At 36.3% G+C, this 16030-nt stretch overlaps 1 protein-coding gene, 1 long non-coding RNA gene and 2 other non-coding genes across 7 annotated transcripts; all 4 read right to left on the minus strand.

Annotated features, from left to right (window-relative positions):
- Positions 1-4861: 4861 nt before the first annotated feature.
- LOC148689833 (uncharacterized) lies at positions 4862-6145 on the minus strand. Its single transcript, XR_015957553.1, has 2 exons — positions 6046-6145; positions 4862-5122 (listed from the first exon to the last, which is right to left on the minus strand). It is a non-coding gene; the product is annotated as an uncharacterized LOC148689833 (long non-coding RNA).
- On the minus strand, positions 5510-5591 carry LOC137733066 (small nucleolar RNA R160). Its single transcript, XR_011068384.1, has one exon. It is a non-coding gene; the product is annotated as a small nucleolar RNA R160 (small nucleolar RNA).
- On the minus strand, positions 5690-5772 carry LOC137733070 (small nucleolar RNA R160). Its single transcript, XR_011068388.1, has one exon. It is a non-coding gene; the product is annotated as a small nucleolar RNA R160 (small nucleolar RNA).
- Positions 6146-7535: 1390 nt separating the features above from the next.
- Positions 7536-11754, minus strand: LOC137731941 (WPP domain-interacting tail-anchored protein 2). Of its 4 annotated transcripts, none has more exons than XM_068471208.2 (5): positions 11109-11754; positions 9996-10573; positions 8757-9892; positions 8366-8561; positions 7536-8031 (listed from the first exon to the last, which is right to left on the minus strand). In XM_068471208.2, the coding sequence occupies exons 2-5, from the start codon at positions 10528-10530 to the stop codon at positions 8024-8026; spliced, it is 1875 nt and encodes a 624-aa protein (XP_068327309.1). In that variant the 5' UTR covers positions 10531-10573; positions 11109-11754; the 3' UTR covers positions 7536-8023. The 4 variants fall into 4 exon arrangements, with proteins under 4 accessions (XP_068327309.1, XP_068327307.1, XP_068327308.1 ...); XM_068471206.2 differs by having other exon boundaries at positions 8370-8561; positions 11109-11727; XM_068471207.2 differs by having other exon boundaries at positions 8370-8561; positions 9996-10604; positions 11109-11602.
- Between the last annotated feature and the right edge of the window lie 4276 nt (positions 11755-16030).

Genomic DNA, 16030 nt, shown 5'->3' on the forward strand with positions numbered 1-16030 from the left:
TTTTATTTCTTTTTATTTATAAAAAAAATCAAAAAAATTTAGACAACTAAAGGTCCATTGCCTAATTAAAATTGTGACTCACTCTTTTGCATCCAAATTCAAATTTTATAAATCGCTTAAAAAAGCCTTACATTGGTGAAATAAAAAAACTTTGCAAAGGCTTATAAGATGTTGGGCTACTTCCCATATTAGGGTGTTGCCAATCGGTTTTATGGTGGAACTTCAACTTTCTTCATGATATCAAAGCATGTTGCCCCACATGTGAAGCCCAACGGTTTACACATGCTCCACACCACCCCGTTCGTGTTGTTTACGTGTTAGACTTGAAAATTCGCCACACATGAGGGGGCATGTGAGAATGTGAGGTATAAAAGTCTCACATTGGTGAAAGGAGAAACCTTGTAAGTGCTTGGTTGGGCTACTCCCCATATTGTCAATTAGTTTTATGGTGGAACCTCAACTTTCTTTATGTCTTCCACAGTTTAACTAAAATATGGATCTATTTCAAATTTTCCCAAATAATTATTACAGCATTTCAATTATTATTTCTTAAAGAAAGATTGCAACTTTTGTCAATCCACTATAGAGGCTTAAATTTTGAAGTTGCACGGCCAGCTATTTTAGCCTTTAGCTACATAGATGGACAAAAGTACTTGTAAAATGTATAGCTAAGATATACATTAACCATCGACACATTTGCATTCCCCATCGACACATTTGATAGTTCCAAAAGCACATTTAACTCCTTTGCAGTCGGTCAAAACGGAACATTGATCGTTTTGAATTTGCGGGCCAGACTGAGAGAACTCAGGGAGAAAGCACAAGCATTTCCCGTTATGGCACGTAGCCCTTCCCTTTGGACAGTCTTCTGCAGTATCTCTACAGTCGGTGAGACTCCGGCAGTCGGCGGCGACGTCGTGAATAGCATTTGCGACTTCGCATGTGCAGACGTGATCAACACAAAGAACAAAGTCTGAGGTGCACGGATACGTCTTGCAGTCGGCGTTCGAATTGCATCGTTGGACAGCCTTAGCTGCTTCTGCTCCTGCAGCCACGCCTGCAGATTTTAAATAATTAAATCCATTGGAGATGGCCTTCATATGTATTTAAAATTACAAACAATCGACTTTGACGACAATCATATATTATGGGAAGAGAGTTTGACTAATTGGGAGAAAAGAACTCACAAATGACCAAGAAGACGACCCGACTAATCATACTCGTCTTAAACGCAGCCTTCTCCATGTTTTTCTTGTTGCGTCACGCTGTGGGGATGTTTTTCTTTCAGTAAAGTGAGCCCGTAATCTATATTTATAAGGGCTCTCATGCACATTTCTGATAGTTTCACACATTATATCAAAAAGCCAAAGAAATCTGAATATATCTAGTAAGTCATGTAATTGATACCATTGGATTTTATAGTGTGTTTCCTGATGTGGAAATAAAATATCATATTTAGGAAACAAAATCACAATTTAAGATTGATATATGATATTTAATTTCTTTGTTTGGTATGGAAAATATGGAAAAGAAGAAATGAAATTTGGGAGTATGTAAATAAGGTGTGAACTACATATTTAGTACGCTTCAGAATATTTTCAAAATGTAACACAACAATGTCAATAATTGTCAGTAAGACCTTCAACATGATCCTTCTACATATCTTTTCTAGCCACATGTACATGGACTAGCCACTTGAGACAAGGGTGTTTTTTTTCTTTTCCAATCTCTACATTTTGAAAATTGACATACTCCACTATTAACGTAGTATAATTTGTAACTAAGTCAAATTTTATTTTTGTAACAACACGTCTATCAAGTAATCATGTCTTCATAGTAATAATACTAATAGTCGCAACATTATTACTACATAGAGGTTTTGCTCTATATATGCCTAAATTTTAGGCTCTAATTTCATAAATGTCGGTTTTCACAAAAAAAAAAATTCAAATATAGTCAAAACCACACACTTAAATAAAGTCAAATACTTTCAAAATTAAAAACAACATAAACCTAAAATCCAAACCGTATGGTCATACAAATAGATTTTTGGGATGCGAGTCATGTGATGGTTCTTTGGGTCAACTAGCTGTGAAATCTCATTGTGTTTGCCTGTGAATGGATTCTTGGACACAATATGTTTGTGTTTAGGTAGAATTTAAAGTCGAAATCTATTACTCCAACACTTCACATTCTTTTCCATGTTAGATCTAACATTTCCTTTGTTGACAATATCAACCACGAAAAAATCAGGATTTCATTCCCAAAGTCTCCAAAATATATCGGGTTAATTTCCTTCTCGTCAACTCTAAAGTTGGAAATTAATTATGTCACTTGATACTTCTAGATTTGTTCAGCATTTTTATTACCAGACATGTCAACACTACCATAGTATAAATATTGTTCAAAGCTAGGGCTCAGTACTTCATTACTACATATATAATCCCAGGTGTCACAAAATAATTATATATAAAAAATGCGGAAGGCTACATCTAAGACAGCTATGATCGCCATCTTCTTGGTCATTGCATTTTGTGAGCTTTTCTTCCTAGCTACTAGTAGTAGTTAATTTCTCTACCTGCAGTGCAGATGAATGCTGTACGTAGAAGTGTGTATTACATAGTTAAAGGTCTCTAAACGGAGCACCTGTGTATGCGTTATTTTGCAGGTGTCCCATTATTCTCAGAAGCCGTGATCGTTGTTCGTCATTGTTCTACCGACGCTGACTGCGCTTCGTTTCAATGTTCTGGCGACGTCTCAGCTACTTGTGTCAACCACTATTGCAATTGCCAACAAGCGTCAAATATTAATACAGGTGACTCTGCCCTGCCAAATCACTATGGTCTTCAATCTCAATGTTTCAATCAGACTGACTGCGTCAAGCTCGGTATTATATGTCCGACGATTGGAAAGCTCGACTGTGTTGACGGGCAATGCAAATGCATCGACGAGAAGGCAGTCGCACGCCCAAGAGTAGATTCTGGTCGGCTGCAGCCAAATCGAAATGGCCAATGTTTCACTGAGACCGACTGCAATGGGATTACATGTTCTTCAGGAACTCTTAAATGTCTTGATGGGCACTGCCTATGCGTAGACTCAGCTTGATCGAGCCTATAAGCTACATAGTTGCTCCTAGTTAGGTGCAACTTAACTAGTAATATTACGACAAGATATAATAAAATCTCGTCTATTAATAATTTAAGGGAGTTTTAACGAAAAGTCTACGCTACTGTTCATTTTAACGAAAAACCACATTTTTACACTAAAAAGTCAAACTATTGCTATTCACTTTACCCTTTATTTTGTCCTTATCGTTAAAACTCAAAGTTTTCAAGCCTTTTTCATTAGTTTTTCTATAATTTAATTCTTGTACTAATTGTAATTGAATGGTATATACTGGCGAGCTAGCTAAATCATATCATCCATTCAAACCGAGGTTTTTCTCTTCTCCATATGTGTGGCCGGCACCAAATTAATACTCGAATAATATGTTTTATTGATCAATATCTTAAAAATAACTTTCGATTTATACACAAATATTCCAATAACAACGAGAATACATAAGCTTGGTAATTTCTAATGTTAGACCTACCGAAAACTATTAGCTGTTTAGTGATGATAACAGTTTGTTTAGAGTTTAGTGATGTGGAAATTAAACTTGATACTTAGGAAACAGTAATTGGGAGTGATATATATAATCGTTAATTTCTTATTGTTTGATACCATCAATAAGGAAAAATATCAGAAATCTGAGAATAATTTAGACTAAGATTAGATAATAATTATTTCTGAAAACAGAGCTGCTCGCTAATCCTCGGATGAGAAGAGTTCATGTATATATAAGACGGCCGGATCGATAACGTCCCCTACTGAATGATGAATGATGGTGGTGCACTGCCATATCCTTCTTCATATGTAACTGTTGGGAGGGCCAGCAGCCGGACATGTTTTTCGACGAAATTAGGGATACCGGATACACATATACAAAAACAAAAACTATATTTACACTTGCATATTCATCTCTTTCAATGTTGGTTGAAAGTTGGGAGTCATCTACTTTCTTCTTGTCATGGGAGCCCTCGACTCGATGCTGTCTCTGGACTTTATTATGTTAAAATTTTGCCTTGCAGTCCAAGGATCCTCCGGCGACGTATGATCTGGTACAACAGGACCTGGTTGATCATCTGTTTTGGAGAGGTAGGTACTAGCCTACTAGGTGATTCGGCATGTAGTTATGAAACAAAGTTTTGATAACTCGCTAGCCTTTTTCTTCCAATTTTTTCTCTCCACAATTCTTCGTGCCTTTCGACCTAATCACAAATTGAACACAATGTCCAAAGGTTTTGTCGAATGATGGCTTTGATCTTGCACTTAGGTTTATTTGGAGCATTGGGAGGGAAAGAAAGAATTTTCTTTGGACGGGCTCACATTTATCTCCATTGGATATTCATATGCGTGATGAAACTTGGCTTGCGGAGTATAAACAACGGCATTCCCCAAAGAAACAGAAACAGCAAAGGGCGCGGCAAAAATGGTCTAATCCAACAACGGCACTAAACCAGGGCTTCGGACATTGTATGCCAAGTTTGGATTCCTCTGTAATGCAGTCGAATCAGTTGCAATTGGCTCTACGTTTCATTCCTCTGTAATGCAGTCGAATCAGTGCAATTGGCGCTACATCTGATTCCGCAGTACTGCAGATGAATCAGTGGCAATTGGCTCTACATCTGATTCCGCTGTAATGCAGTCGAATCAGTGGCAAATGGCCACAACATCTGATTCCGCTGTTATGCAGTCGAATCAGTGGCAGTTGGCTCTACATGTAGTTGGCACCCGAATTCATCTCCATTGGCATCAAAAGTAAAAACTTCCAGGATTTCATAACATTTAACAACAGATTGATATTCCAGAATTCATGTACAAAGATGTTCAGCCTTATGAAATCGTATCTACTAAAACCTTACATAAAGGATTAACAACTTTAGCCAGCTTGGAACCGGAAACCTTTTTCTTTGCAATCCGTTGGCAAATTGTTCGCTTGCCTTGCTCGAGCTTGCAATGTTGTTTTGATGCATATTGCTGGACATAATGCCAACATGTTGTATCCCTAGCTTTGCTTCAGCTGTCATACAAAAAATACAAGAGACGTTTGCAATGAAAAAACAAAGAGATAACTTCAGTATCGCACCATGCTCGTACAGTCTGCAATACAAATGCATAACAGACAGCAAATTTTGGTGCTCACATTCGCTTCAACTCGTCTCATCAGCCACCAAACTCAAAATTAAACAGTAGAAATAAGCCAAGATTAAACAGCTTCAACTAATTCATACAAGTAGTAAAGAAAGCCTTCAAAACCGCAATTACATATTTACTAAATGTCCACATCTGAAAAACAACCAATTCGATCAGAAGGGTCACGTTTTTAGGGAATTGTTGGGCTCCAGAAAACAGGATCACAAGTAACACTAATAAATTCATCGAAAACTCGACATAACATAGCAACATGAGCAATCAGAGAACTTTGAAGACCAATATGGTATGAGGTTGTTCCACATCAAATTCAGCAATATAAATCTCCTCATTTTGCTTCATAAAATCCATATCCAAATGCATCAAATGCAACAGAAAAACACAAGAATTAAACTATTAATTCAGATAAAAATCTCAAATTTTAAAGATATGGCAAAGCAATCAGAGAACTTTGAAGGCATGATTTGAAATTCCACATCAAATTCAGATTTAAAATAAATCTGATTTCATCATTTTGCTTTGCCATTTTCTTCAGACCTAGTACTTCTATTTTCTGGCAAATCAGAGTTGCGCAAGAGAAATCACTCGGATTCACTGCACAACCGATGCCAAAGGTTGAATCTTGCACCCAACCCTTTGCTCGAAATTTCCCTGCTACCATGTTTCCAAGCAGCAAGGGGCTATCTGGTGCGTTACAAGATTAAAACTTGATAATTTCAAAATCCCAGTAAAGTCCACACAATAATTACAGAAATCAAAATTGAAGAAAAGGGATACGCAGCGGCGAAGTACCCGACGTGGGAAATCTATCAGTTATACTTGCGGGAGCTTAATGCAGCCGGAAGAGAGAATTTTATAGGGGTTTTAGGGGTTAGGGTTTCTACTCGGCATGACAAACGACTTGTCGTACGCCACTCGTGGCTTTTTCCTTTTTCCTTTTTTCTTTTTGTTTTTACCCAAAAAAAAAAATTTTAATAAAAAGTTTCCGGTACAATTTATTTTAACCACATTTTTTAAACTAAAAAATCAATCATGATATTGTTCACTTTACCATTTATTTTGTTCTTATTGTTAAAACTCAAAGTTTTTAAACTATTTTTATTAGTTTTCCTATAAAAAAAAAAAAAAAAGGTGTGGAAGTCATTAGAATTGACAATTTCAAACACAAACACATGATTAATATTGTTCAACTGATATTGCTTGATGTGTATTCGGAAGGGTCTTATAACTTAGTTAAGATCTTTCATTTTTATACTCGAGATCCGAGCTCAATTTTCTTCTTCACCAATATCACTTGTATCAACCAAGAAAAAAATTTGTCGTAATAAGAGTTATTATATCAATTTTCAAGTTGACATAAACACGACACAGATATAAATAAGTAACTATGAACATGAACCTCTTTTACCCCACCGCTACCTCGTATAATGTGAAAATTTTGACAACACCACATGACAACATGACCATTTAAATGAAGTTTCTTTCCCTTTTACAACTTATTCAACAACTACAATTGCAAGCGAGGAAATTGGTAATGTCATCAATATTTTTCACTAATATCTTGCCATAATTGAAGAATGAATCACTCTCGTGATGTAATTTAATATAGAGGACTTTTTTGAAATCTAAAAATTGAATTGACCTTCCGTTTCATTTTATTTCGTCTCCTATAAAATGAAGTGAAAAATGAACTACTTTGCAAACTGAACCAAACCAGCAAGTCTACAAGTTCCTCAACAACACTGTCAAAAACAATATGGAGAGGAAACCATCTCTCAAGTTGGCTTCTTTGGTCCTCCTTTTGGCTATAATTGCTTGTTAGTCCCTCTCTCTCTCTCTCTCTCTCTCTCTCTCTCTCTCACACACACACACACACACACTGTGACACATTGGTATAAACTGGTTTGTAATTTGCACAGGCATGGCAATGTGGAACATGCCGGGAGCTGAAGCAAGGGGAAAACTCCGGTGTCCTGGGATGATAGACTGCAGCAGTGTGTGCGAAGGATTTCCCTGGCGCTGCGTTAATGGTGAATGCATATGCGATGGTGGCAACCTTCCTCCCCAACTCCAAGTTGAAGCCAATTTTCAACCAGACCAGTTGCCATGAAATGTGTACAAGGGGATAAGTTTATAGTACTATATATGTAACTGTCTGAGTTGAGTAATAAAAGTAACTAATACCTTTATTTCATTGGCATTATTGCTTTGCTTCTAATCTTAGTGATCATAAGCAGATTAAAGGTCACTTAATCTGATTACCAAGTAGCAACCACTCGAAATTCATGTTACGCCAAAGGCAACTAATCCTTTTCAATCATCTGTTCAAATGTCATCTAGGGGACTTAAATCATCCGTTGAATCATTACTCTTCACCAACCTATATGTACACTAAACCAATTTTCAAACAATACAATACTTCCTGCTTAAACAACATTTTATTCTGCAGAACCTAACAAGACACCCAGCACAATGTAGAGCGCTTCAGAAAAAAATTTCAAGGAACAATGCGTCACAGATATGAGAGGTTCGTCGTGATGTTAAAGGCGTGTGAAAGCTCATTCGTCACAAATCTTCAACGGGGAAAGGTTCCTGGTTAAGCAAATATATGACTGATACGACAACAATTACTATGAGAACGTACTTCAGGCTCAGGCACTTGGCCTGTACCACTTCGACAGTGTCAAGTTCTGAATCCGAGCCAGTGGGACTATATACAGAACTGGAAGCCCCTGCATCATTATCACAGCCAGGTGTCTCTGCTGACGGTTCATCCACCTGATTCAGTGAATATTGCAGAGTTTGTGAGAAGAATGGTCCAGAATCAGAAAATAGATCATCAAAAAAAACAGAAAGGTCAATCTCAAACACTGTCTTTGAGTTCATTATGTAGTTCTACGATTTTGAAAGGAAAACAAAGAATTTAAAAATCCGTTGCAACCACTGCAACTTAAAACTATATTGTAAACACCTTAGTAATTTACAGTTATACAAGTGGTAGGCACTAGGCAGTCCTGGTTATGCATGAAGACTGAAGACCCTTCTTTAGTTTTCTCTTTTAATTCCCCTTTCAAGTCCATTTATTGTAATAGGAACTGATCGAAAAGAATACCTGCCTGGAAACTTTTATCTAAAGAATCTGTCACATCTTCCACGGATGTTTTTATAGAAGTAGCATTTGGAGAAGTACACTTGAAAGGTGGAAGCTCTTTGTTGTCAATGTCTTCGTTGTTGCACTCAGTTGCATCTTTTTTGGTGTTCCATAATTTCCCTACCAGAAATTTTTTCTCCATTGTTAAGACTTGCATCTGCACAGAAGAAACTATAGTTAATAAAATTATTATGAATATGCTTATAGTTTTTCTTTACTCGGACACCTTGAGTGTGCTTTTTCGATGGCAATTCAGTGACTTCTACTTTCCCGTACATATATTTGAAGCAACAGATTTCTCATTTGAAACGAGGACTTGAGCGCAAGAGAGAAATGGTTATACAAGACATACCTGCTTTTGGATGCGCTCCCTTTCTACAGCCAGTTGCATTGCCATATCCATAATGAGCTTGATTCTGGAATTGAGTTCTTCCGCACTTGCAAGTTTTGCATTGTTAGTTTGAGCCAAAGACAATTCCAAGAATTCCACTCTATCCCTTAAAACAGTTATTTCCACATTTAGTTCTGCATTAGTTTCAGACAACATTATACATTGCTCCTCAGTACTTTCTGTCTTATTCTCCGCTTTGGAAACCTTCGATTTTAGATCTTCAATCAAAGTTTCCATATCCCAAATTGCAGCATATAACATATTTTGCTGCTCTTGACTTGCTTCGGAGGATGCTTTTGCATGCTGTAATTGTATCTCTACTTCCCTCAGCTGCTTCTCGAGACTTCCAACCTTTTTTTCTGTGCCAGTAGCACTTCCTTTGAGAAAATTCAGCTCTTCGGTGAGTTCCACATTTGTTCCTGTTACTTCCGCAACCTTCAGTTCTGCACTCTCGGCCTTAATTTCTGCTACAAAGATATTTTCTTTCAAAGACGCAACTAAACTTTCCATTTCCCCAAGTTTCTCTTCACTCGATTCATTCGTGGCATTGGCATTCTTCAGCTGGAGCTGTGACTCTTTCAGCTGTTTCTCAAGGAGCGTCACCTTTTCTCTCAAAGCAGCCAGTTCAACATCTCTCTTAATGTTCTCTTTCATTATCTTCTCGAGCTTATGCAAAGCATTATCTTTTGCTCTAATCTCTTCTAAACTAGCTTGAAGATTGAATTTTAACTCGCTTTCTCGCTGAATTGAACCATTCAGATTAAAATGAACAAGCTGCAGTCGACCCAATAACTCCTTTGAAATCCCCTGGAGAACCTCAGCAGCATTTTCTGCCTCTAAAAACCTTCCCCAAACAACTTCTGCTGCTTCTTCCATGCGAAATGCTACCTCTTCCATATGATGCATCTTCAATTTAAGTTCTTCTTCATTCTGTCTTGATTCGGCTAATTTCTTCTCAAGATATAGCTCCCTCGAAAGCGACTTCTCCAGCATCCATAGATTATGTCTCTGTTGTCTAGGCATCCTTAAATTTGACATTGCATTTTTATTCGACATTTGAGAATTTTCTGACAAATCCATGGCAATGTCATTTTTCCCTGTCGACATGTGCGCCTCAAGTAAATAATAACCAACTAAAAATGCATCTTTGCTATCTGAATTTAAAGAATCTCTCAAACTAGACAGAAACTTTGAACTTACAATTTTCATGTGCAAAAGCTAGAACAGTTCTCTGAAACCTTGCAGACTGCATCTTGACCTCGGAAATCTGTTGCCGAGATTGCTTTAGTGATTCTTCAGAATCGTTTAGCTTTCCTTTCATTATAGAATACAGTTCTCCCAAGTGTCTACACGAAGATATTTTTTGACGCGCATCAACACTTTCCACTCGGAGATTATCCATGTAATTGTCCAGCTCTCGTACCTCAGAATCTAAAATGCTAGACAGGAGATTGAACACCAATACTTTCTCAACAAAGTCGGCCAGAATATAGTTATTCGTGGTGGCCATTGCCTCGAGATCATTTTGCTGAGCCAAAAGGTACATCAGAGGTACATGGAGATTTGCTAACTTCTCAGAAGAATATGCCAAGTCCAAGTCCACCTTTGTCAAAACTTTCATGGAACTCTCTAACTCTTGCACGCCAGATTCGTTAGATGGCACCCGTTCATGGATGTGGTTTATCTCAAGCTCTGGACTGCCAACATTGATATCACAAACAGCGTGGTCTTCCATACCAAATGCTCAATTCCTGCTTTCGCAACCTGATCTCTTCTATCTGAGTCTCGAAAAAGTTTCAAAAGAGAGGGCTGAGCAAGGCAGACTTAATTTAGAGCAAGAAATGATACGAATGAGCCCCAAAATATAGTCATTGGTACATACATAACCAATATCCATAATATCGCCACCAGATTAGACTAATCGAGATTAAGTAACAACTAACAAGCGATCGTCGTGAAACTTTACAAAGTCAATCTCTATTGAACATGAACATCGTAAATTATAATAGTTTAGAATATCGCCTAGCCAACAAAATATACAACAACATAACGAAGAACAACCAAATTTGTGACATTACAGCTCTGCATAAAAGTTTTGAAGCTAAAGACTCACTAAATACTACAAAGTTTTCTGACCAAAGAAAATTACCATAAGGTTCCAATGGTTAAGCAAATTAAATAAACAAAGTTGCAGAATTGAGGCATTAAAAATGCATGCAAAAATTCAAATATGTAGAGAAAGCAATACAAAATTATATACAACAAAAGCAAGCCGCCTGGGAAATTTGAAACTCTGGGTCCTCAGAAAAATACCTGGAAGTGGGAGGAAAGCTTTTCCGGGTCTTCTCAGAGCTCAGCAGGGAACTAAACTGTTGGGTTTAACCACCTGCCGTTGCCGTTAAACCAAGGTGGACTTTTTGGAGTTTGCTGGGTGTGGTGGTTTGGGAGGCTGTGGGATCTGTGAAGGTGATGACAGGTGAGAGCCGCGGACACCAATTGGTCAAAGCAAATCGAAAGCATACAGATGGGGTACTTAGAATGTTGTGTGTTCTGCGGTGCACGTTGGCACCTGCCCCACGTAGGCAGCAGCTCCTCCACTCCAATAATTTAGTTATAAACAACAACATCATTAAAACGTACGCAGTACTCGTAACGTCGGGTCCACCTTTGATGATTCTTGTGGCTCACTCGTCGAGGAGAAGTTCTTGTGCCCGACTGATCTATACAGTAACATATACAATCAAACAAGAGCAGACTAAGGTCGGTAAAATCAAATGCAGGTGAGCTCATTGTTTTGTGTCGTGGTTGTGGACGTGACCTGCCGATCTGGTCTAAATAGTCGGACATAAGAATTTCTCTTGATCATTTCATGTTTACTTTTTTCATATTTGGTTTTGGGAAGTAGCTGATAAGACATTTCATATTTTGTTTTGGGAAGGAGCCGATAAGACTTATTACTGAAGAGCCAAGTTATTAACTTTTGGTTTTAATATTTGAGGCAATAATTGCATTGAGGATTTGCATTGTTTGGGCCCTTGTGGCATGTGATATGGGATTGATTGCAGGCGATTGGGATTTCAATAGTTTACTTTGAGTTAAGGACTTTATCAATGGAGTCAATCATGTCTTTCAATAAATGATGATTCATCATTATTACATGGATCATAACACAGTCTAGTACATCAAGTGTTAAAATACAAACGGTTGGATTTTTTATTTAGATATTCAACCACTTGTATTGATAATTAGTGTATCGGCCGTGTTTTCAGGACATTGAAATTTCTCAGATCTTGAATGCCATAAATTTAATGTATTACTTTTTCGCAAAGGGACTTATATATTTTCTTAACATTTTAAATTTAAATATGATAAAAAGAAAATAGAAAAACAAAAGAGTTTTCAGAGCTGGCAAATCTTCACAGGACCAACTACCCACTTTGGAATTTTGGGTTGGGCTCTATCTACTGAATGCTTACTTGGTTGGGCTTTTAAAAGTTGAAAATTTGCTCTTAAATAATTCGGCCCATATGTTTTTCTGTGGTTGAACTTGGACGTAAACACATTTTTATGGACCAAGTTGGAAGTGATTTGAATCAATCAAATCTTTGACCTAAAATGGAATATCAATGCTTTCTCCATATGTCAATTTGAGAATAAATTCTTAAAGTCCGGACCAGCGTAACACATAGCTAGTGAGTTTGCTTGACTATGGCCATAGGTAGGGTAAAATTCTTCATAGTCTCGCCGGTTCTGAAAATAATGGATAACCGTGGCTTGCCACGAGTTGTCCCTCTTTTAGAAAAAGTAAAAAACAACCTCTTATTTAATGTGTCTTCGGCTAGACGATCACGAGAGCCAATTGTTGGACGCTGAGAATTTCTCCAATTTGAGGCAACAATTTGATGCAGCACCAAGTTTGCAGCCCCCTCCAAAACACAAAAAATGGCATCCAAGCTTGTTCAAGCAAAGCAAAGAGACGCAAAGCACGTTAGGTTGTCTGAATTTCTCAGTCGCCATTTGTTAATTGTCACATCCTTAGCACTGCGATCACTATTTAGGTTTGGACCACCACCCAACCTTTTTCAAAATATCTACCTAATTAGAACACGTGTCATTTTATTTTTAGGAAAACTAATGAAAATGACTTAAAAATCTTGAGTTTTAACAATAAAGACAAAATAAAGGGTAAAATGAATGGTACCATGATTGACTTTTTAGTGTAAAAATATGGTTTTTCGTCAAAATTCTCTTTATTTTTATGTAATTGGACCCCCCAAAAAAATAGTCATTGCTAGGGGCTTTATATGATCCATAGTTGGAACATGCTTTGCTTTTTGTACTTGTGGTCCACTATTTTAGTGTTGGGCCTGTCTTCTGAGAGCAATAGAACTTGAACAAAAGGACCACAACTTGGAAATTTGGAATCAGGGTGAAACTGAAAATTTAAATGTGGTTTTGTGCTGTAAATGAAAATAACTTAAATTGTCAAAAAAATGTAACCATGATTGTTATGTTGATTTAGAAACAATGGGGATAGGACCAGGGATTTCGAGTTCATCATTACAAAGCCGTTTCCATGTTTATTAAGTTAAGTTGTGGTTGCGAATAAAAAAAAGTGTTAAGTCATATGCAACTACCAACCTGCTTCAGAGTTTGTTTTACATAAATAGGACCAACCATATGATGTGTGGTTTTAATAAAATCATCCTAATCGGCAACCTAATTAGGATGCAACTTTGGTTCCAAATTAAGAGTCAATAACATGCAAGAAAACGTCAAAGAACCAAAAAGAAATATAAGGTAGGATGTTTGCATAGCATTCTTTTCATACACACTAAAAATCCTAGCCATTCCACCCTAAACCCTAAACACTTTCACCATCACCGAAAGACTCGCCCCAATAGGCTATCTTGGATAAGTTCAATATCATAATTGCTTTAAGGTTTTCTCTCTTCAATTTATTTTCACTCATGTTGTGTATTCTCATTTTAATGTCTTTGAACTGATGTGTAACTGAATTTATAGCTTAGGATTTCAATGTAGCCTTGCAAATTTGATCCATGTTTTTAAGTCAAAGTATTTGATTCATCAAGCTGCTTATTGTTTTATTCACTGATTGTATTGTTTAATTTGTTTGTTTTATTTGATTCATCAAGCTGCTTATTGTTTTATTCACTGATTGTATTGTTTAATTTGTTTGTTTTCTTAATGTTTGATCACCATTAGCATTGCCTACAAATTATTTGATCAAGACTATAGGTCACATCGTGCTTAATCTTGGAAGACATGTGAATGAATGAGGCAAATGATGTCTATATCCTATTTCGTGTGAGAATAGTCTCCTAAGGCATCGTTTGATATAGATGGTTTGATTGAAATTGATAAATCACTATTTTCAAGACATGTTAAAATAAGAAATGAAAAAAATTTGGCAATTTGAAGTAGGAGAGAGATTACTCAAAAGTAAAATTTATCCGCTACAATCCTTTCTAAAACTAAAAAAAATTAAAAGAGAGACGTTTCTTCATGTCTAATCTTCTTATAATTCCTTCGAATTGAAATTTACTCTCCTCTATTCCAATTCAATCGTATATGCCTATATACTGATACATATCCATATCAGACCCACTTAAGTCTAGATTATAAGACAATCCATATCTCAAACACGCACGTTAATTTCCAAGCGGCAAGCAGAGGATATCATATAAGTAGGGAAACAACGTGCTCAAACAACTCTTATCCGTTGTAGGCTTATCCGTTGCCCTACAAAGAGAGACAATCTCTTCGCAATCCGAAAGCCTCCAAATGATTTTCCATCTTTTTAGACCCATCACTGCACCTAGTCTTTGATCTATCTTTTGTTACCCACGTATCATCAAGTAAGTAAGGAAAAAATAAAGGAAAATTAATGAAAATAATTTGAAAATTTTGAGTTTTAACGATAAGATAAAATAAAGGATAAGTGCATAGTACCAGATTTGATTTTTTAGTGTAAAAATATGATTTTTCGTTAAAGTAAATAATATCATGAACTTTTCGTTAAAACTTCTAAAAAAATAATTAAAAATGATTGAAACAATCTCCCACTGTGTCTGCGTCACCAAACACTGCAGAAGCCACATGTCACTAAATTAGGGTTTGATTTAACTACTAGCTCGCTATAGCCTGTAGCTTTCCATGCATTTGCATGTATACGTTCATCTGCTTTTGCGATGTTTAGGTTAAATTGGGTTTTGGGATTAGATAAAGACATTACCGTTACCAAACAAGAAACCTTGTTTGTGATCTTGTACTTCGAACAAATAGTTGTAATGAGATTGCAAAATAGTAGCTGCTATGGGAAAATAATCAACCATATATTATCCAAAATAAACATCGTGGAGGCAAAAGGTTTGAGCATTAGATTTCACTCGTGGTACTGAGAGTAAGGTTTGGGCATAACCCTCGAATTTTTCTATGATAATTATCGAGTTAAGTATGAATAATTACTCAGTCTTTTATGATGATTTTAAATTAGTTTTAATATTTTAAAACATTTTATATAAGTATTTAACGTTTTGAAAATTAAACTTTTGTTAGGTCACTGACGTTAAATAATGACTTTACAAACATCAAATGATGACATTAGTAGTATTAAATGATAAGATAGACAAACACTACAGTTGGTTTTCATTAATTGTCATCTTTGGAGCTCTAATTATCCAAATTGATCCCTTTTAACCAAATTAAACAGTAAATTTGATTAGCTAAAATGCGTTAATTTGGAGATACAAAGCTTCATAGATAACTTAAGAATTAATACACGTTTTAAAATTTTTCAATGTCATCACTTAAAGCTAGTGAACCTAACCAATATCCTTTTTTTTTTTTATTAATTTAGATAGTTATTTGGAATGTTTTAATAGGTTATGACAAATTTGCAAATCATCCTTAAAAATTGAGTAGTTATTGGTACTTAACCCATAATTATAAGATAAAATGCTAGGATCAACTCAAATAGGTAGTCTATGAGTAAGGAGAAACTCTAGTGATATAGTTGGATCATCACCGCTGCATGATTTTATCAAACCAAGCATGTTTTAGTAAGTACATACATTTATTAACATTATTTGAGACGTCCATAAAATATCAATTATGACATGTTACTCAAAGCAATGTGACCGCTACATACTCGATGAAAAGTATTCCGACGAAACATTGTGACACAGTAGATGGTTGTACAAAACCTTATTGGG

Source organism: Pyrus communis, chromosome 16 (genome assembly GCF_041283825.1).
Source record: "Pyrus communis isolate YQ-2024b chromosome 16, ASM4128382v1, whole genome shotgun sequence".
Taxonomy (NCBI): Eukaryota; Viridiplantae; Streptophyta; class Magnoliopsida; order Rosales; family Rosaceae; genus Pyrus; species Pyrus communis.